Source organism: Oncorhynchus mykiss, chromosome 13 (assembly GCF_013265735.2).
Source record: "Oncorhynchus mykiss isolate Arlee chromosome 13, USDA_OmykA_1.1, whole genome shotgun sequence".
Classification (NCBI taxonomy): Eukaryota; Metazoa; Chordata; class Actinopteri; order Salmoniformes; family Salmonidae; genus Oncorhynchus; species Oncorhynchus mykiss.
In genome coordinates this window covers 68,840,106-68,861,463 of record NC_048577.1, presented here as the reverse complement: position 1 = coordinate 68,861,463, position 21,358 = coordinate 68,840,106, and the positions used below count along the sequence as shown (strand labels likewise).

The following is a 21,358-nucleotide window of genomic DNA, read 5'->3' as shown; positions in this document are numbered from 1 at the left end:
CACTTCCGTTCCTTCGAAAACAAGCCACGCCTCTTCCACCCAGTTGTCAAAACATAAAACAGACAGCTACAGGAGTGGGAGTCAACCCTAAAGAAGTTTGGGAGTCAAACAAGATCAATAGGTTCTTCTTCAAGCGTTTGGAGAGCATCTTGGAGAACAGCCATGGAAGCGCAGCTAAAGAAGGAGCTGGGAACATCCATGCTGAAGTCAACTGGCCATTCTGGAGGAGGTTGTATCAGCCAGGGACAGAGCTTTGACACTGACCACGGGAGAGTGTTTGTCAAGATCAACCACAAGAGTCAGGTTCTTCATTTACTTCATTACTAATTCCATACTGCATGCCTTTACATTGACATATGAAGTCACTCAAAATAGATTATCACTGTAAAATAGTAGCCTAATAAGGATCATTTGTTAGAAATATCAAACCATATTTTGTTGCAGGCTATTTGGCTACACGCTATCAAATGAATTACAGTAGTCAGCACTCTGAGAGCAAAGGATTAGGATTCACAATGGAGCCATCCAGTCATGTGATGGTTGAAATCAGAGCGCTGTTGTTGTGCACAGAGCCGGAGGGTTTTATGTGATGGGCTGTCCTAATCCTGACCGCTGAAAAGTCATGAACTGCCTTCTCTGGAGGCTGCTAGACTAGTTCCATGGTAGGTGTAGTCCCGTGGAGGCTGCTAGACTACTTCCATGGTAGGTGTAGTCCTGTGGAGGCTGCTAGACTACTTCCATGGTAGGTGTAGTCCTGTGGAGGCTGCTAGACGACTTCCATGGTAGAGGTGTAGTCCCGTGGAGGCTGCTAGACTACTTCCATGGTAGGTGTAGTCCCGTGGAGGCTGCTAGACTAGTTCCATGGTAGGTGTAGTCCCGTGGAGGCTGCTAGACTACTTCCATGGTAGGTGTAGTCCTGTGGAGGCTGCTAGACTACTTCCATGGTAGGTGTAGTCCTGTGGAGGCTGCTAGACGACTTCCATGGTAGAGGTGTAGTCCCGTGGAGGCTGCTAGACTACTTCCATGGTAGGTGTAGTCCCGTGGAGGCTGCTAGACTACTTCCATGGTAGGTGTAGTCCCGTGGAGGCTGCTAGACTACTTCCATGGTAGGTGTAGTCCTGTGGAGGCTGCTAGACTACTTCCATGGTAGGTGTAGTCCTGTGGAGGCTGCTAGACGACTTCCATGGTAGAGGTGTAGTCCCGTGGAGGCTGCTAGACTACTTCCATGGTAGGTGTAGTCCCGTGGAGGCTGCTAGACTACTTCCATGGTAGGTGTAGTCCCGTGGAGGCTGCTAGACTACTTCCATGGTAGGTGTAGTCCCGTGGAGGCTGCTAGACTACTTCCATGGTAGGTGTAGTCCCGTGGAGGCTGCTAGACTACTTCCATGGTAGGTGTAGTCCCGTGGAGGCTGCTAGACTACTTCCATGGTAGGTATAGTCCCGTGGAGGCTGCTAGACTACTTCCATGGTAGGTGTAGTCCCGTGGAGGCTGCTAGACTACTTCCATGGTAGGTATAGTCCCGTGGAGGCTGCTAGACTACTTCCATGGTAGGTATAGTCCCGTGGAGGCTGCTAGACTACTTCCATGGTAGGTATAGTCCCGTGGAGGCTGCTAGACTACTTCCATGGTAGGTGTAGTCCCGTGGAGGCTGCTAGACTACTTCCATGGTAGGTGTAGTCCCGTGGAGGCTGCTAGACTACTTCCATGGTAGGTGTAGTCCCGTGGAGGCTGCTGAAGGGAGGACAGCTCATAATAATGGCCGGAATGGAGTTAATGGAATGGCATCAAATACCATGCGTTTGATACCATCCCATTCACTCCATTCCAGTCATTAAACTCCATTTCAGCCATTATTATGAGCCATCCTCCCCCCAGCAGCCTCCTCTGCTGTCATCACTTTGTCTGTACAATAAATTTCATCACAAAGGTATGGTGTAATTCCTTGGTCAATGTCACGATGACCATCACATGTCTTATCCTCGTCCCCCAGGCGAAGCGTATGTTTGATGGGGAGTTGGCTAGCTTGGAAGCCATCGTCATGACAGACACAGTGAAGGTCCCCAAGCCTGTCAAGGTGATAGAGCTGGATACAGGAGGGGCTGTGTTCGTCATGGAACATGTTGACATGAGGGGTCTCAGCAGGTAAGAGGATCTCCTCATACACTGTTTAATACACGTCTTTGACCTTTCTTTCCTTCTTCTTCTTCTGCTTCTTCATCTTCTTCCTTTATCTTCTTCTCCATCTTCTTCTTTCTTTCTTTATCTTCTTCTTCTTTCTTTATCTTCTTCTTCTTCATCTTCTTCCTTTATCTTCTCCTTCCTGTTCTTCATCTTCTTCCTTTATCTTCTTCTTCTTTATCTTCTCCTTCCTGTTCTTCTTCTTCTTCCTTTATCTTCTTCTTCTTTCTTTATCTTCTCCTGCCTGTTCTTCTTCTTCTTCCTTTATCTGTTGTTCATCTTCTTCCTGTTCTTCTTCTTCATCTTCTTCCTTTATTTTCATCTTCTTTCTTAATATTCTTCTTCTTCCTTTATCTTATTCTTCCTTTATCTTCTTCTTCTTCTTCATCTTCTTCCTTTATCTTCTTCTCCTTCCTGTTATTCTTCTTCCTGTTGTTCTTCTTCTGTATGCATTAGTAAAGTATTATTGTTATGTCAGACTTTATTGTGATGATTGAGTGTGTTAATGATTGTCCGATTGATTCCCCCAGGCACTCTAAGCAGCTGGGAGAGCGTCTGGCTGACCTGCACCTACACAACCAGAGACGCAGGGACAGACAGAACAAGGAACAGCAGACAGTTGGTAACTCACCTAGTCCATTGATTGATTGATTGATTGATTTTGGGGTAAAACAATTCATACAGTTTAAAACAGTTTAGAAGTGTAACTTTCTCACATATATAACATCAGACTACTGCATGCCTTCACTCACCACTCTACTAAATGGATATGGAAAAAGGAGCTGATGTTCCTGTCATTTAAATGTAAACAGGAAAAGGAGCTGATGTTCCTGTCATTTAAATGTAAACAGGAAAAGGAGCTGATGTTCCTGTCATTTAAATGTACACAGGAAAAGGAGCTGATGTTGCTGTCATTTAAATGTACACAGGAAAAGGAGCTGATGTTCCTGTCATTGACCAGTTTGGGTTCCAGGTTCCCACTTGCTGTGGATACCTCCCTCAGGTGAGCTACTATGCAACAGATCGTCTGATATTGGGAGACACAACTAGATTTCCACCTTTCCCCACTAGTGAATACGAGACTGGAATATGTGGTAACGTGGGATTTAAACTGTATGTTATCAATCTAAATAAAGATAGTTCCACACTTTATATACAGCTCCAAGTCTGGTTAAACCATCAATGTCTCTGTGCCTTCACCATGGGATTTAAAGAACAACTGGATGAGAAAAATGTCATTAAAAATAGGCAGGTTATCAGAGTTCCACTTTCTAACCTCTCTTAGTCTCTCTCTCTCTCTCATCAGGAGAATGAGTGGCAGAGTGACTGGGTAACATTCTACTCTCAGCACAGACTACAGCACCAACTCAACATGGTGGAGAAGTCTTATGGAGACAGAGAGGCCAGGGAACTATGGTCCCAGCTACAGGTAACTATGTAACTAGGTAACTATGGTCCTAGCTACAGGTAACAATATAACTAGGTAACTACAGGTAACTATGGTACAAGCTACATGTAACAATAACACAGACTACAGCACCAGCTCCATAAGGTTCTATACTATCTCCAATTCCAAACCAAGCCCTTACTCCTATGCCTTATGTCCCTTTTCAGATCTGAGAGGACTTCATGGGTGATTGATCTTCTGTCTGATATCTCCTCTCCTTAGCTGAAAATCCCTCAGCTATTTACCGACATGGAGGTGTTCCCCGCCCTGCTTCACGGGGACCTGTGGGGTGGAAACGTAGCAGAGTGTCCTGACGGCCCTGTCATTTTCGACCCCGCCTCCTTCTACGGCCACGCTGAGTACGAGCTGGGCATCGCCGGGATGTTCGGAGGGTTCAGCGACTCCTTCTACTCTGGGTACAACAACAAGATCCCCAAGGCCCCGGGGTTCGAGACGAGGAATCAGCTGTATCAACTCTTCCACTATCTGAACCACTGGAATCACTTTGGTGGAGGATACAGAGGGTCCTCGCTGAGGATCATGAAGGATCTGGTCAAATACTGACCACTGATCATATATGTGCCAGTAGCATGATGTACAACTACACTACCCATAATGCTCTGCAAAACATAGACACACCAATGACACTGACCAGCTTGAATGACCTCACACAGTCTTCCATCCAGAAGGGAACAAATCATTTTTGGGTCATAATATTAGGTATTTCCAAATGCAAGAAACAAGACAACTATGATCCTATGGTATAGAAGAGAGATTCCACGAAAACCCATTCCATATTCCTCTTTATCTTGAAATGCTTGAAGAATAAAAAAAATGTTTGAGCTAACATTCCACAGCTGTTTGAAAGCAGAAGTGATTTTAATGCTCTAGTGTGAGACGAAACATAGAGTATTGCACATCCATTTGCTTAAATAAACATAACAGCAAGCAAGGTTGTGATCTGTTTGAGTTGTAACAGTCAGCTTTGTTAAAAGCTGTGTTAACACTAAGAATGCAATGCTAAATAAAGTACATTACTTCCTGTTTCGTGACCAATATACACTACGGTTTGAATACCTCAATAAGGACAATAACCTAATAAAGGGCACTATACACTGAGTTTACAAAACATTAAGAACACCTTCCTAATATTGATTTGCGCCCCCCTTTTGCCCCCCAGGACAGCCTCAATTCGCCAGGCCACGGACTCTACAAGGTGTCAGATGTGTTCCACAGGGATACTGACTGATGTTGACTCCAATGCTTCCCACAGTTGTGTCAAGTTGGTTGTCCTTTGGGTGGTGGACCATTCTTGATACACACGGGAAACTGTTGAGCGTGAAAAACCCAGCAGCGTTGCAGTTCTTGACACAAACCGGTGTGACTGGCACCTACTACCATACCCCGTTCAAAGGCACTTAAATTTGTCTTGCCCATTCACCCTCTGAATGGCAACAGATACACAATCCATGTCTCAGTTGTCTCAATAGGCTTAAAAATCATTGTTTTACCTGTCTCCTCTCCTTTATCTACACTGATTGAAGTGAATTTAACAGGTGACATCAATAAGGGATCATAGCTTTCACCTGGATTCACCTGGTCAGTCTATGTCATGGAAAGAGCAGGTGTTGTTAATGTTTTGTAGACTCAGTGTATTTTTATTTATATTTTCATAATATACATGAGGTGAGATAATATTTCCACCTCTGAAAAAGTCTGACGCGTGAACCTCTTTGGTGTGGCGCGTCCCTCATTAACGAAACGCTTTTTTGTCCCCAATCGCATAACGTACTGTAGGGTGTAGCAACGTGCAAACTTCACAACAGATAACAGACATCGGCCACTGCGTGATCATCATTATCTGAAGTTATAATAATACATTTTCCGGACAGAATTTTCACAACTACAGGTATGCATTCATATGCCTACGATAACCAAATGTATGAGTTGTGTGTGTTCACTGATCACTCAAATGCTGTTTGATTTCTGTTGCAACATGCCAACCAACAGCACTAGCTAGTTAGCTAGCATCATTGGCTAGTATCGGCATGAATAGAACGCAAATCATTGACACACCCATGCTAGAAGTCACACCTTTCTCATCTAGCTATCAAAACTTCAAGGCAAGCTAGCTACACTTGCTAGCTATTATGTAGACGTGTGTTTAAGCAGTGGACATTAGACATGCATATAACCAAGTGCATGAAATGTACCGGTAATCTAGGCATCTATAATGGCCCAGACCGACATGGATTCCGGGGAGGATGGAGGCGGCGGCGGGGAGCCCGAGGTGATCGCTAAAACCAGTGTCTTGGGAGGTTTTACCGAGAGCACTGAGATTCGAGCCCTGATCTCCAGCCTACCAGTGGTTCACGAGAACATCGTGACACTGGAGTCAGCCATCGAGAGGTTCCTCGGTGAGATTCATACTCTACATGTTTAGTCTGTTGTTGTTGTGGCCAAATTGATCCAGTCTTGCATGGAACAGTCTGTGGGCTTTAGGCCTAAATGCGTGTACCATCTACAGACATCAGTTTTAATATATTCATAACTTAGACATACCACAATCATAAGCAGGGAAAGAAAAGTCAACAACTTTATGTTGACCAGTTCTTTTTTTTCTACAGTGATAATGGACCGTTATCAGGAGCAGCCCCATCTTCTGGATCCACATCTGGGTAACAACACTACACACACACAGCACATCACATGCTATTCTGCTTTAGTGAAACATGGGCTTGTTAGGATAGCATGATGATGACAGTTTCTTTCCTGTGACCACAGAGTGGATGTTGAACCTGCTGTTGGAGCTCATCAGGAGTGAGCAGTCTCCTCCTCTACTGGTACACCTGGGCTTCAAATTCCTCTACATCATCTCCAAGGTAACTACAGGCATATGGATTCATCTACATCATCTCCAAGGTAACTACAGGCATATGGATTCATCTACATCATCTCCAAGGTAACTACAGACAGATGGATTCCTCTACATCATCTCCAAGGTAACTACAGGCAGATGGATTCCTCTACATCATCTCCAAGGTAACTACAGGCAGATGGATTCCTCTACATAATCTCCAAGGTAACTACAGGCAGATGGATTCCTCTACATCATCTTCAAGGTAACTACAGGCATATGGATTCCTCTACATCATCTCCAAGGTAACTACAGACAGATTGATTCATCTACATCATCTCCAAGGTAACTACAGACAGACAGATTAATCTCCAAGGTAACTACAGACAGATGGATTCATCTACATCTCCAAGGTAACTACAGACAGACAGATTAATCTCCAAGGTAACTACAGACAGATAGATTCATCTACATCTCCAAGGTAACTACAGACAGATGGATTAATCTACATCATCTCCAAGGTAACTACAGACAGACGGATTCATCTCCAAGGTAACTACAGACAGATGGATTCATCTACATCTCCAAGGTAACTACAGACAGATGGATTCATCTCCAAGGTAACAACAGACAGACAGATTCATCTCCAAGGTAACTACAGACAGATGGATTCATCTCCAAGGTAACTACAGACAGATGGATTAATCTCCAAGGTAACTGCAGACAGGTGGATTCATCTACATCTCCAAGGTAACTACAGACAGATGGATTCATCTACATCTCCAAGGTAACTACAGACAGATGGATTCATCTACATCTCCAAGGTAACTACAGACAGATGGATTCATCTACATCTCCAAGGTAACTACAGACAGATGGATTCATCTCCAAGGTAACTACAGACAGATGGATTCATCTACATCTCCAAGGTAACTACAGACAGACAGATTAATCTCCAAGGTAACTACAGACAGACAGATTCATCTCCAAGGTAACTACAGACAGATGGATTAATCTCCAAGGTAACTACAGACAGATGGATTTATCTCCAAGGTAACTACAGACAGATGGATTCATCTACATCATCACACAGATAGTAAGAGTTCAGTTTGTGAAGCCCAGCGTTCTGTTGTGTGTGTTGATTCAGTGGTGTCTTACCCTATCGCCTCTGGCTACAGTTAGAAGTGTGGTGGTATCTCAGCTTTCTCAGCCTGAGCAGTTGGGACAAGGCAGACTCCTCTAACTCAGGTGTTTTTGTCTCGGTCAGGTGAGAGGGTATAAGATCTTCATGCAGCTCTTCCCCCATGAGGTGGCTGATCTCCAGCCAGTCCTGGACCTCCTGTGTCGACAGGACCCCAGAGACCCAGAGGTGAGCCTGAATTTCTTAGTTACGAGTCGTCAACAGAAGGTGGGCCTACCACGTCCTAGCCCAGTAGCTAATGTTTAGACCCCCTGATTTCTCATGTTACAAGACCTCAATGGAAGGATAACCCTTTACTTGAAGGGTACCTTCATAAACTATACATTGATAAACATTACATTGCACATTCATAAGCAGAGTATCCATTGATTTTACCCTCTTGTTGCTTTCTAGATTAGGCCTATAGGGATTCAACTGTTTACTTTCTAGATTAGGCCTATAGGGATTCAACTGTTTACTTTCTAGATTAGGCCTATAGGGATTCAACTGTTTACTTTCTAGATTAGGCCCATAGGGATTCAACTGTTTACCTTCTAGATTAGGCCCATAGGGATTCAACTGTTTACTGTCTAGATTAGGCCTATAGGGATTCAACTGTTTACCTTCTAGATTAGGCCTATAGGGATTCAACTGTTTACTGTCTAGATTAGGCCTATAGGGATTCAACTGTTTACGTTCTAGATTAGGCCTATAGGGATTCAACTGTTTACTGTCTAGATTAGGCCTATAGGGATTCAACTGTTTACCTTCTAGATTAGGCCTATAGGGATTCAACTGTTTACTGTCTAGATTAGGCCTATAGGGATTCAACTGTTTACGTTCTAGATTAGGCCTATAGGGATTCAACTGTTTACTGTCTAGATTAGGCCTATAGGGATTCAACTGTTTACTGTCTAGATTAGGCCCATAGGGATTCAACTGTTTACTGTCTAGATTAGGCCTATAGGGATTCAACTGTTTACGTTCTAGATTAGGCCTATAGGGATTCAACTGTTTACTGTCTAGATTAGGCCTATAGGGATTCAACTGTTTACTGTCTAGATTAGGCCCATAGGGATTCAACTGTTTACTGTCTAGATTAGGCCTATAGGGATTCAACTGTTTACGTTCTAGATTAGGCCCATAGGGATTCAACTGTTTACGTTCTAGATTAGGCCTATAGGGATTCAACTGTTTACGTTCTAGATTAGGCCCATAGGGATTCAACTGTTTACGTTCTAGATTAGGCCCATAGGGATTCAACTGTTTACGTTCTAGATTAGGCCCATAGGGATTCAACTGTTTACGTTCTAGATTAGGCCTATAGGGATTCAACTGTTTACGTTCTAGATTAGGCCCATAGGGATTCAACTGTTTACGTTCTAGATTAGGCCCATATGGATTCAACTGTTTACGTTCTAGATTAGGCCCATAGGGATGTAACGGTTGACTTCCAAGCTGTTTAATGTATTATATGAAGTGGATTTACAGTGAAACGCTGACTTACAGGCCCTTTACACGGGGTACCAGTACTGAGTCAATAATAACATGGCTTTATACACGGGGTACTAGTACTGAGTCAATAATAACATGGCTTTATACACGGGGTACCAGTACTGAGTCAATAATAACATGGCTTTATACACGGGTACTAGTACTGAGTCAATAATAACATGGCTTTTTACACGGGGTACCAGTACTGAGTCAATAATAACATGGCTTTATACACGGGGTACCAGTACTGAGTCAATAATAACATGGCTTTATACACGGGGTACTAGTACTGAGTCAATAATAACATGGCTTTATACACGGGGTACCAGTACTGAGTCAATAATAACATGGCTTTATACACGGGGTACTAGTACTGAGTCAATAATAACATGGCTTTATACACGGGGTACCAGTACTGAGTCAATAATAACATGGCTTTATACACGGGGTACCAGTACTGAGTCAATAATAACATGGCTTTATACACGGGGTACCAGTACTGAGTCAATAATAACATGGCTTTATACACGGGGTACCAGTACTGAGTCAATAATAACATGGCTTTATACACGGGGTACCAGTACTGAGTCAATAATAACATGGCTTTATACACGGGGTACCAGTACTGAGTCAATAATAACATGGCTTTATACACGGGGTACCAGTACTGAGTCAATAATAACATGGCTTTATACACGGGGTACCAGTACTGAGTCAATAATAACATGGCTTTATACACGGGGTACCAGTACTGAGTCAATAATAACATGGCTTTATACACGGGGTACCAGTACTGAGTCAATAATAACATGGCTTTATACACGGGGTACCAGTACTGAGTCAATAATAACATGGCTTTATACACGGGGTACCAGTACTGAGTCAATAATAACATGGCTTTATACACGGGGTACCAGTACTGAGTCAATAATAAAATGGCTTTATACACGGGGTACCAGTACTGAGTCAATAATAACATGGCTTTATACACGGGGTACCAGTACTGAGTCAATAATAACATGGCTTTATACACGGGGTACCAGTACTGAGTCAATAATAACATGGCTTTATACACGGGGTACCAGTACTGAGTCAATAATAACATGGCTTTATACACGGGGTACCAGTACTGAGTCAGCTGTAGAACGTTTTGAGGGTCTGAGGACCCATGCCAAATCTTTTCAGCCTCCTGAGGGGGAAGAGGCGTTGTTGTGCCCTCTTCACGACTGTGTTGGTGTGTGTGGACTATGGTAGATCCTTAGTGATGTGGACACATGAGGGACTTGGAGCTCTCGACCCGCTCCAGTACAGCCAGGTCCATGTAAATGGGGACGTGGCTCAGCCCTCCGTTTCCTGTAGTCCACAATCAGCTCCTTTGTCTTTCTGACGTTGAGGGAGAGGTTGTTGTCCTAGCACCACACCGCCAGGTCTCTGACCTCCTCCCTTTTAGGCTGTTTCATCGTCGTCAGTGTTCAGGCCTACCACCGTTGTCTAGTCTGAAAACGTTAGTATGGTGTTGTCGTGCGTGGCCATGCAGTCGTGGGTGAACAAGGAGTACAGGAGGTATAGAAGTATGCACCCCTGAGGGGCCCCTGTGTTGAGGGTCAACGTGGCGGATGTGTTGTTGCCTACTCTCACAGTTCAATACATTTAACTCAAGTGTTTCTCTCCTTGCCCCTTCCTGTCAGACCTGGGAGACCCGCTACATGCTGCTGCTGTGGCTGTCCATGGCCTGTCTGATACCCTTTGACCTCTAACCCTAACCCTCTCTTTCTGCCCCTTGTGTTAGACCTGGGAGACCCGCTACATGCTGCTGCTGTGGCTGTCTATGACCTGTCTGATACCCTTTGACCTCTAACCCTAACCCTCTCTTTCTGCCCCTTGTGTTAGACCTGGGAGACCCGCTACATGCTGCTGCTGTGGCTGTCCATGACCTGTCTGATACCCTTTGACCTCTAACCCTAACCCTCTCTTTCTGCCCCTTGTGTCAGACCTGGGAGACCCGCTACATGCTGCTGCTGTGGCTGTCCATGACCTGTCTGATACCCTTTGCCTTCTAACCCTAACCCTCTCTTTCTGCCCCTTGTGTTAGACCTGGGAGACCCGCTACATGCTGCTGCTGTGGCTGTCTATGACCTGTCTGATACCCTTTGACCTCTAACCCTAACCCTCTCTTTCTGCCCCTTGTGTCAGACCTGGGAGACCCGCTACATGCTGCTGCTGTGGCTGTCTATGACCTGTCTGATACCCTTTGACCTCTAACCCTAACCCTCTCTTTCTGCCCCTTGTGTCAGACCTGGGAGACCCGCTACATGCTGCTGCTGTGGCTGTCTATGACCTGTCTGATACCCTTTGACCTCTAACCCTAACCCTCTCTTTCTGCCCCTTGTGTTAGACCTGGGAGACCCGCTACATGCTGCTGCTGTGGCTGTCTATGACCTGTCTGATACCCTTTGACCTCTAACCCTCTCTTTCTGCCCCTTGTGTTAGACCTGGGAGACCCGCTACATGCTGCTGCTGTGGCTGTCCATGACCTGTCTGATACCCTTTGACCTCTCTCGTCTTGATGGTCACCTGACCTCTGACCCCAGCCAGACAAGAGAGCCAATCATGGACCGCATCCTGGCTGTTGCCAAGGTAACTAATTCCAGACTCCCCTGCCTTGGTCAATGTTCAGTCGTGTCCTCCCAGATCCAGTCCCTGTGTGATGTATTGAGTGTGTAACTAACCCCTGGTCTGTTGTTATTTCCAGACCCTGTGTGATGTATTGAGTGTGTAACTAACCCCTGGTCTGTTGTTATTTCCAGACCCTGTATGATGTATTGAGTGTGTAACTAACCCCTGGTCTGTTGTTATTTCCAGTCCTACCTGATGGTCACTGATAAGTCCAGGGATGCTGCATCTGTGTTGGTATCAAAGTAAGTATTCAACTTCATTGTTTAAATAAAGGCAACAACATTTGTGATGCATTTCATGTTTTACCCAGAAGAGGGCGTTCTTGTACTTGAAGATGAATAGGTTCATACCGAGGCGCCCCACACACACACACACACACACACACACACACAGAGCTTACTGAGTGGTTCTAGTGTGTTGTCATCTAACTGTCTGTGTTTACTGAGTGGTCCTAGTGTGTTGTCATCTAACTGTCTGTGTTTACTGAGTGGTCCTAGTGTGTTGTCATCTAACTGTCTGTGTTTACTGAGTGGTCCTAGTGTGTTGTCATCTAACTGTCTGTGTTTACTGAGTGGTCCTAGCCTGTTGTCATCTGTCAGTGTTTACAGTTTACTGAGTGGTCCTAGCCTGTTGTCATCTGTCTGTGTTTACAGTTTACTGAGTGGTCCTAGCCTGTTGTCATCTGTCTGTGTTTACAGTTTACTGAGTGGTCCTAGTGTGTTGTCATCTAACTGTCTGTGTTTACTGAGTGGTCCTAGCCTGTTGTCATCTGTCAGTGTTTACAGTTTACTGAGTGGTCCTAGCCTGTTGTCATCTGTCTGTGTTTACAGTTTACTGAGTGGTCCTAGCCTGTTGTCATCTGTCTGTGTTTACAGTTTACTGAGTGGTCCTAGTGTGTTGTCATCTAACTGTCTGTGTGTGCAGGTTTGTGACACGTCCCGATGTGAAGCTGAAGCGACTAGGAGACTTCCTGGACTGGAGTCTGACCACCATCTCTCAGGCCAGTGACCAGACCATGGGAGGTACTGTAATCCTGGACGGGGCCCTGCAGTCTCTGGTATGACACACACACACACACACAGTTTGTCTGTCCTCGAGTGTGTGTGGGTTGCAGTGACCGGGCCTAGTTTACAAGAGCCTACATGTACGGCTGCCATGTTTGTGGGAGATCAGAGCCTCTGTGGGTTTGGCAGGTTGGCAGGTGTTTAGTGCTGCACCTGTTGTCAGTGTTTTATGACTGAGGGAGGGAACGTGAAGACACGCCTCAGGTGGTAATTAGCTAGCCTGGTCACAGACCTGTTTTAGGAACTGGTATCCCAGGTCCCCAGGGGTTGGCTATACAGCCCAAACAGATCTGGGATCAGTGTAGTAGTATATAGATATACTGTTGGTAGTCATTACTTTACCAGTGTAGTAGTTTATAGATATACTGCTGGTAGTCATTACTTTATCAGTGTAGTAGTAGTCTATAGATATACTGCTGGTAGTCATTACTTTACCAGTGTAGTAGTATATAGATATACTGCTGGTAGTCATTACTTTATCAGTGTAGTAGTAGTATATAGATATTCTACTGGTAGTCATTACTCTACCAGTGTAGTAGTAGTATATAGATATACTGCTGGTAGTCATTACTTTATCAGTGTAGTAGTAGTATATAGATATTCTACTGGTAGTCATTACTCTACCAGTGTAGTAGTAGTATATAGATATACTGCTGGTAGTCATTACTTTACCAGTGTAGTAGTAGTATATAGATATACTGCTGGTAGTCATTACTTTACCAGTGTAGTAGTAGTATATAGATATACTGCTGGTAGTCATTACTTTACCAGTGTAGTAGTAGTATATAGATATACTGCTGGTAGTCATTACTTTACCAGTGTAGTAGTAGTATATAGATATACTGCTGGTAGTCATTACTTTACCAGTGTAGTAGTATATAGATATATTGCTGGTAGTCATTACTTTACCAGTGTAGTAGTAGTATATAGATATACTGCTGGTAGTCATTACTTTACCAGTGTAGTAGTAGTATATAGATATACTGCTGGTAGTCATTACTTTACCAATAGAGGTGCTATGGCCCACCTGCCCACACTAAATCCCCAGTCACTCACTCTCTTCCACTTTGTCTTAATGTCCTATAGTTGTGGTTTCACCAACCACCTTGATATAACAGTGTATTTTAGTAGATTTTTCTCCAGGTCAACTCTTGTGTTGCGTCAGTCTAAGTAGCTAATTTAATGCAACCCTCAAGCGACCAGTGTATCAAAGGAATATTGTTGGCGTTGAAAGTGGCGTGTTTACGGAACAGTCTCTCCTTCTCTCTGTGCTCTGTAATATGGCTGGGAGGGGGAAACCGGCTTGTCTCTCTCTCTCTATGTGTGGCGCTCAGAGCGTTTAAAACTGGCTCTGTGTGGCGCTCAGAGCGTTTAAAACTGGCTCTGTGTGTTCTGACGGCCCCGAGGGGCTTCAACAGGCTCTAGTAAGATCTTTGTTTTGCACAGTTGCGTTTTGAATTTGGCCAATGCAGCAAAAAACACTAAAGAGCCGCTGAGAAATGGTTTAGAAGAGTAGTTAAAATGAACCTTTATCAAACGGCAGTCCTCACTGCAACATGTAATGACATCCAGAAGGTTGAGGTTAGTGGTGATTTAATCCCAGACTACATCCAGAAGGTTGAGGTTAGTGGTGATTTAATCCCAGACTACATCCAGAAGGTTGAGGTTAGTGGTGATTTAATCCCAGACTACATCCAGAAGGTTGAGGTTAGTGGTGATTTAATCCCAGACTACATCCAGAAGGTTGAGGTTAGTGGTGATTTTAATCCCAGACTACATCCAGAAGGTTGAGGTTAGTGGTGATTTAATCCCAGACGACATCCAGAAGGGAGAGGTTAGTGGTGATTTAATCCCAGACTACATCCAGAAGGTTGAGGTTAGTGGTGATTTAATCCCAGACTACATCCAGAAGGTTGAGGTTAGTGGTGATTTAATCCCAGACTACATCCAGAAGGTTGAGGTTAGTGGTGATTTAATCCCAGACTACATCCAGAAGGGAGAGGTTAGTGGTGATTTAATCCCAGACTACATCCAGAAGGGAGAGGTTAGTGGTGATTTAATCCCAGACTACATCCAGAAGGGAGAGGTTAGTGGTGATTTAATCCCAGACTACATCCAGAAGGTTGAGGTTAGTGGTGATTTAATCCCAGACTACATCCAGAAGGTTGAGGTTAGTGGTGATTTAATCCCAGACTACATGTAATGACATCCAGAAGGTTGAGGTTAGTGGTGATTTAATCCCAGACTACATCCAGAAGGTTGAGGTTAGTGGTGATTTAATCCCAGACTACATGTAATGACATCCAGAAGGTTGAGGTTAGTGGTGATTTAATCCCAGACTACATCCAGAAGGTTGAGGTTAGTGGTGATTTAATCCCAGACTACATCCAGAAGGTTGAGGTTAGTGGTGATTTAATCCCAGACTACATCCAGAAGGGAGAGGTTAGTGGTGATTTAATCCCAGACTACATCCAGAAGGGAGAGGTTAGTGGTGATTTAATCCCAGACTACATCCAGAAGGTTGAGGTTAGTGGTGATTTAATCCCAGACTACATCCAGAAGGTTGAGGTTAGTGGTGATTTAATCCCAGACTACATCCAGAAGGTTGAGGTTAGTGGTGATTTAATCCCAGACTACATGTAATGACATCCAGAAGGTTGAGGTTAGTGGTGATTTAATCCCAGACTACATCCAGAAGGTTGAGGTTAGTGGTGATTTAATCCCAGACTACATGTATTGACATCCAGAAGGTTGAGGTTAGTGGTGATTTAATCCCAGACTACATCCAGAAGGTTGAGGTTAGTGGTGATTTAATCCCAGACTACATGTAATGACATCCAGAAGGTTGAGGTTAGTGGTGATTTAATCCCAGACTACATCCAGAAGGTTGAGGTTAGTGGTGATTTAATCCCAGACTACATCCAGAAGGTTGAGGTTAGTGGTGATTTAATCCCAGACTACATGTAATGACATCCAGAAGGTTGAGGTTAGTGGTGATTTAATCCCAGACTACATCCAGAAGGTTGAGGTTAGTGGTGATTTAATCCCAGACTACATCCAGAAGGTTGAGGTTAGTGGTGATTTAATCCCAGACGACATCCAGAAGGGAGAGGTTAGTGGTGATTTAATCCCAGACTACATGTAATGACATCCAGAAGGTTGAGGTTAGTGGTGATTTAATCCCAGACTACATGTAATGACATCCAGAAGGTTGAGGTTAGTGGTGATTTAATCCCAGACTACATCCAGAAGGTTGAGGTTAGTGGTGATTTAATCCCAGACTACATGTAATGACATCCAGAAGGTTGAGGTTAGTGGTGATTTAATCCCAGACTACATCCAGAAGGTTGAGGTTAGTGGTGATTTAATCCCAGACTACATCCAGAAGGGAGAGGTTAGTGGTGATTTAATCCCAGACTACATGTAATGACATCCAGAAGATAGAGGTTAGTGGTGATTTAATCCCAGACTACATCCAGAAGGTTGAGGTTAGTGGTGATTTAATCCCAGACTACATCCAGAAGGGAGAGGTTAGTGGTGATTTAATCCCAGACTACATCCAGAAGGTTGAGGTTAGTGGTGATTTAATCCCAGACTACATGTAATGACATCCAGAAGGTTGAGGTTAGTGGTGATTTAATCCCAGACTACATCCAGAAGGTTGAGGTTAGTGGTGATTTAATCCCAGACTACATGTAATGACATCCAGAAGATAGAGGTTAGTGGTGATTTAATCCCAGACTACATCCAGAAGGTTGAGGTTAGTGGTGATTTAATCCCAGACTACATCCAGAAGGTTGAGGTTAGTGGTGATTTAATCCCAGACTACATCCAGAAGGGAGAGGTTAGTGGTGATTTAATCCCAGACTACATGTAATGACATCCAGAAGGTTGAGGTTAGTGGTGATTTAATCCCAGACTACATCCAGAAGGGAGAGGTTAGTGTTGATTTAATCCCAGACTACATCCAGAAGGGAGAGGTTAGTGGTGATTTAATCCCAGACTACATCCAGAAGGGAGAGGTTAGTGGTGATTTAATCCCAGACTACATGTAATGACATCCAGAAGGTTGAGGTTAGTGGTGATTTAATCCCAGACTACATCCAGAAGGGAGAGGTTAGTGGTGATTTAATCCCAGACTACATCCAGAAGGGAGAGGTTAGTGGTGATTTAATCCCAGACTACATCCAGAAGGTTGAGGTTAGTGGTGATTTAATCCCAGACTACATCCAGAAGGTTGAGGTTAGTGGTGATTTAATCCCAGACTACATCCAGAAGGGAGAGGTTAGTGGTGATTTAATCCCAGACTACATCCAGAAGGGAGAGGTTAGTGGTGATTTAATCCCAGACTACATCCAGAAGGTTGAGGTTAGTGGTGATTTAATCCCAGACTACATCCAGAAGGGAGAGGTTAGTGGTGATTTAATCCCAGACTACATCCAGAAGGTTGAGGTTAGTGGTGATTTAATCCCAGACTACATCCAGAAGGTTGAGGTTAGTGGTGATTTAATCCCAGACTACATCCAGAAGGGAGAGGTTAGTGGTGATTTAATCCCAGACTACATCCAGAAGGTTGAGGTTAGTGGTGATTTAATCCCAGACTACATGTAATGACATCCAGAAGGTTGAGGTTAGTGGTGATTTAATCCCAGACTACATCCAGAAGGTTGAGGTTAGTGGTGATTTAATCCCAGACTACATGTAATGACATCCAGAAGGTTGAGGTTAGTGGTGATTTAATCCCAGACTACATCCAGAAGGTTGAGGTTAGTGGTGATTTAATCCCAGACTACATGTAATGACATCCAGAAGGTTGAGGTTAGTGGTGATTTAATCCCAGACTACATCCAGAAGGTTGAGGTTAGTGGTGATTTAATCCCAGACTACATCCAGAAGGGAGAGGTTAGTGGTGATTTAATCCCAGACTATATCCAGAAGGTTGAGGTTAGTGGTGATTTAATCCCAGACTACATCCAGAAGGTTGAGGTTAGTGGTGATTTAATCCCAGACTACATCCAGAAGGGAGAGGTTAGTGGTGATTTAATCCCAGACTACATCCAGAAGGTTGAGGTTAGTGGTGATTTAATCCCAGACTACATCCAGAAGGTTGAGGTTAGTGGTGATTTAATCCCAGACTACATGTAATGACATCCAGAAGGTTGAGGTTAGTGGTGATTTAATCCCAGACTACATCCAGAAGGTTGAGGTTAGTGGTGATTTAATCCCAGACTACATCCAGAAGGTTGAGGTTAGTGGTGATTTAATCCCAGACTACATCCAGAAGGTTGAGGTTAGTGGTGATTTAATCCCAGACTACTTGTAATGACATCCAGAAGATAGAGGTTAGTGGGGATCTCACTCTAAAAAGGGGAGGAGCCACAACATTATGAACAAAACAGGTGTTGGAATTTCAGCATTTAAAATGAAAACGTATTATTTCGATCTCATCCACGATATTGATGTTGTTGCTCTCTCTCTCTCCTCTCTCTCCTCTCTCCTGTCTCTCTCTCTCTCTCTCCTCTCTCTCTCCTGTCTCTCCTATCTCTCCTATCTCTCCTATCTCCTGTCTCTCCTGTCTCTCCTATCTCTCTCTCTCCTGTCTCTCTCTCCTCTCTCTCCTGTCTTTCCTATCTCTCCTATCTATCTCTCTCCTGTCTCTCTCTCCTATCTCTCCTCTCTCTCCTATCTCTCCTATCTCTCTCTCTCCTGTCTCTCTCTCCTGTCTCACCTGTTTCACCTCTCTCTCCTCTCTCTCCTCTCTCTCTCTCCTGTCTCTCTCTCTCTCCTGTCTCTCCTCTCTCTCTTCTGTCTCTCTCCTGTCTCACCTCTCTCTCCTGTCTCCCGTCTGTCTTCTAGGCCCAGCTATTCAAGCATGGCAAGAGAGATGACTTTCTTCAGTACGGTAAGAATGTCCTTCAATAGTTGCTTTTTAATCAGCAATTTGACTTTATCCATTGTGATAAGTAGTTGTCTTACCTCCTTTATCCATTGTGATAAGTAGTTGTCTCACCTCCTTTATCCATTGTGATAAGTAGTTGTCTTACCTACTTTATCCATTGTGATAAGTAGTTGTCTTACCTCCTTTATCCATTGTGATAAGTAGTTGTCTTACCTCCTTTATCCATTGTGATAAGTAGTTGTCTTATCTCCTTCATCCATTGTGATAAGTAGTTGTCTTACCTCCTTTATCCATTGTGATAAGTAGTTGTCTTATCTCCTTCATCCATTGTGATAAGTAGTTGTCTTACCTCCTTCATCCATTGTGATAAGTAGTTGTCTTATCTCCTTTATCCACTGTGATAAGTAGTTGTCTTACCTCCTTTATCCACTGTGATAAGTAGTTGTCTTACCTCCTTTATCCACTGTGATAAGTAGTTGTCTTACCTCCTTCATCCATTGTGATAAGTAGTTGTCTTACATCCTTCATCCATTGTGATAAGTAGTTGTCTTACCTCCTTCATCCATTGTGATAAGTAGTTGTCTTACCTCCTTTATCCATTGTGATAAGTAGTTGTCTTACCTCCTTTATCCATTGTGATAAGTAGTTGTCTTATCTCCTGCATCCATTGTGATAAGTAGTTGTCTTACCTCCTGCATCCATTGTGATAAGTAGTTGTCTTACCTCCTGCATCCATTGTGATAAGTAGTTGTCTTATCTCCTTCATCCACTGTGATAAGTAGTTGTCTTATCTCCTTCATCCATTGTGATAAGTAGTTGTCTTATCTCCTTCATCCATTGTGATAAGTAGTTGTCTTATCTCCTTTATCCACTGTGATAAGTAGTTGTCTTACCTCCTTCATCCATTGTGATAAGAGCATCTGCTAAATAAATAAATTAAATGTAGGTGATCTTCTAATGTTGACTGCTGTGACCATGCCGTGATACTGGCTGTAGGTGATGGTGTGTGATACTAGCGCTCGGTGTAAACTACACCCCTGACATCACTGAGCCTCTCACATTAAACCAGTCTCCTTCCTGTAGTGTTTTGTCTGACCAACGTAGTGATGAGCACATTAAACCAGTCTCCTTCCTGTAGTGTGTTGTCTTGGCAACGTAGTGGTGAGCACATTAAACCAGCCTCTCCTGTAGTGTGTTGTCTTGGCAACGTAGTGGTGAACACATTAAACCAGCCTCCTTCCTGTAGTGTGTTGTCTTGGCAACGTAGTGGTGAACACATTAAACCAGTCTCCTTCCTGTAGTGTGTTGTCTTGGCAACGTAGTGGTGAACACATTAAACCAGTCTCCTTCCTGTAGTGTGTTGTCTAACCAACGTAGTGGTGAGCACATTAAACCAGCCTCCTTCCTGTAGTGTGTTGTCTTACCAACGTAGTGGTGAGCACATTAAACGATGTGACACAGATTCTTCACCTGGTGGTGAGGATTCTCCACAGCACGCTGTCTCGCCAAAACCATGATGTAACTACGTTAACAATGTAATCACAACGAGCTGTGGCTCAAAGCAGCCTCAGAAATAGTTTCAGTCAGACATACACACTCTATACACGGAGTGTAAATATCTAGCCAGTACATTTAGAATTGAATAACATTGGTTGTGAACTTCAGAGCTGTGACGATTTGACATGTCTGGTTAAAGGCAAGTAGAAACCCATACTAGTAGTAGTCATGTCTCCTGCTCCAGAGTCGACACCTTCTGGGTGCAACGTCATCGTCTGACTGGCTGCTTCTCTGGCCAGCTCTCATTGGCTCCCGGTGATGACCACCGTTCTGAAGAGTTGTCGTTGCACATCTCACACTACAAGAGCCTTTCAGATTCGGTGCCGATAAAATGTTTAAAAATATTGTGATGGTTCAAAGAGGAGATGGGCAGCCCTCAGACTGCGTCTCTGACCCGCGTCGGTGACGGACACGCCCCGAGTAGGCGGCCACACGCCCCGAGTAGGCAGCCACACGCCCCGAGTAGGCAGCCACACGCCCCGAGTAGGCAGCCACACGCCCCGAGTAGGCAGCCACACGCCCCGAGTAGGCAGCCACACGCCCCGAGTAGGCAACGACACGCCCCGAGTAGGCAACGACACGCCCCGAGTAGGCAACGACACGCCCCGAGTAGGCGGCCACACGAGTAGGCGGCCACACGCCCCGAGTAGGCAACGACACGCCCCGAGTAGGCGGCCACACGCCCCGAGTAGGCAACGACACGCCCCGAGTAGGCGGCCACACGCCCCGAGTAGGCGGCCACACGCCCCGAGTAGGCGGCCACACGCCCCGAGTAGGCGGCCACACGCCCCGAGTAGGCGGCCACACGCCCCGAGTAGGCGGCCACACGCCCCGAGTAGGCAACGACACGTCCCGAGTAGGCGGCCACACGCCCCGAGTAGGCAACGACACGCCCCGAGTAGGCAACGACACGCCCCGAGTAGGCGGCCACACGCCCCGAGTAGGCGGCCACACGCCCCGAGTAGGCGGCCACACGCCCCGAGTAGGCGGCCACACGCCCCGAGT

At 44.7% G+C, this 21,358-nt stretch overlaps 2 protein-coding genes across 6 annotated transcripts in view; both read left to right on the top strand.

Moving 5' to 3' along the window:
• Positions 1-19: 19 nt before the first annotated feature.
• kt3k (Ketosamine-3-kinase) lies at positions 20-4,682 on the top strand. Of its 3 annotated transcripts, none has more exons than XM_036939713.1 (6): positions 20-303; positions 1,992-2,143; positions 2,710-2,801; positions 3,109-3,182; positions 3,486-3,608; positions 3,849-4,682. In XM_036939713.1, exons 1-6 carry the CDS (start codon positions 163-165, stop codon positions 4,188-4,190), a joined length of 924 nt encoding a protein of 307 aa, XP_036795608.1. In that variant the 5' UTR covers positions 20-162; the 3' UTR covers positions 4,191-4,682.
• Positions 4,683-5,406: 724 nt separating this feature from the next.
• Positions 5,407-21,358, top strand: part of LOC110512740 (tubulin-specific chaperone D-like) — a 141,869-nt gene continuing 125,917 nt past the window's right edge. For all 3 annotated transcript variants that reach the window (XM_036941974.1, XM_036941975.1, XM_036941976.1), the window contains exons 1-9: positions 5,407-5,535; positions 5,851-6,043; positions 6,254-6,304; positions 6,411-6,508; positions 7,751-7,852; positions 11,648-11,794; positions 12,020-12,075; positions 12,758-12,890; positions 18,754-18,799. In XM_036941974.1, coding sequence (XP_036797869.1) covers positions 5,860-6,043; positions 6,254-6,304; positions 6,411-6,508; positions 7,751-7,852; positions 11,648-11,794; positions 12,020-12,075; positions 12,758-12,890; positions 18,754-18,799 — 817 coding nt within the window. In that variant the 5' untranslated portion in view covers positions 5,407-5,535; positions 5,851-5,859. The remainder of the gene's footprint in view (positions 5,536-5,850; positions 6,044-6,253; positions 6,305-6,410; positions 6,509-7,750; positions 7,853-11,647; positions 11,795-12,019; positions 12,076-12,757; positions 12,891-18,753; positions 18,800-21,358) is intronic.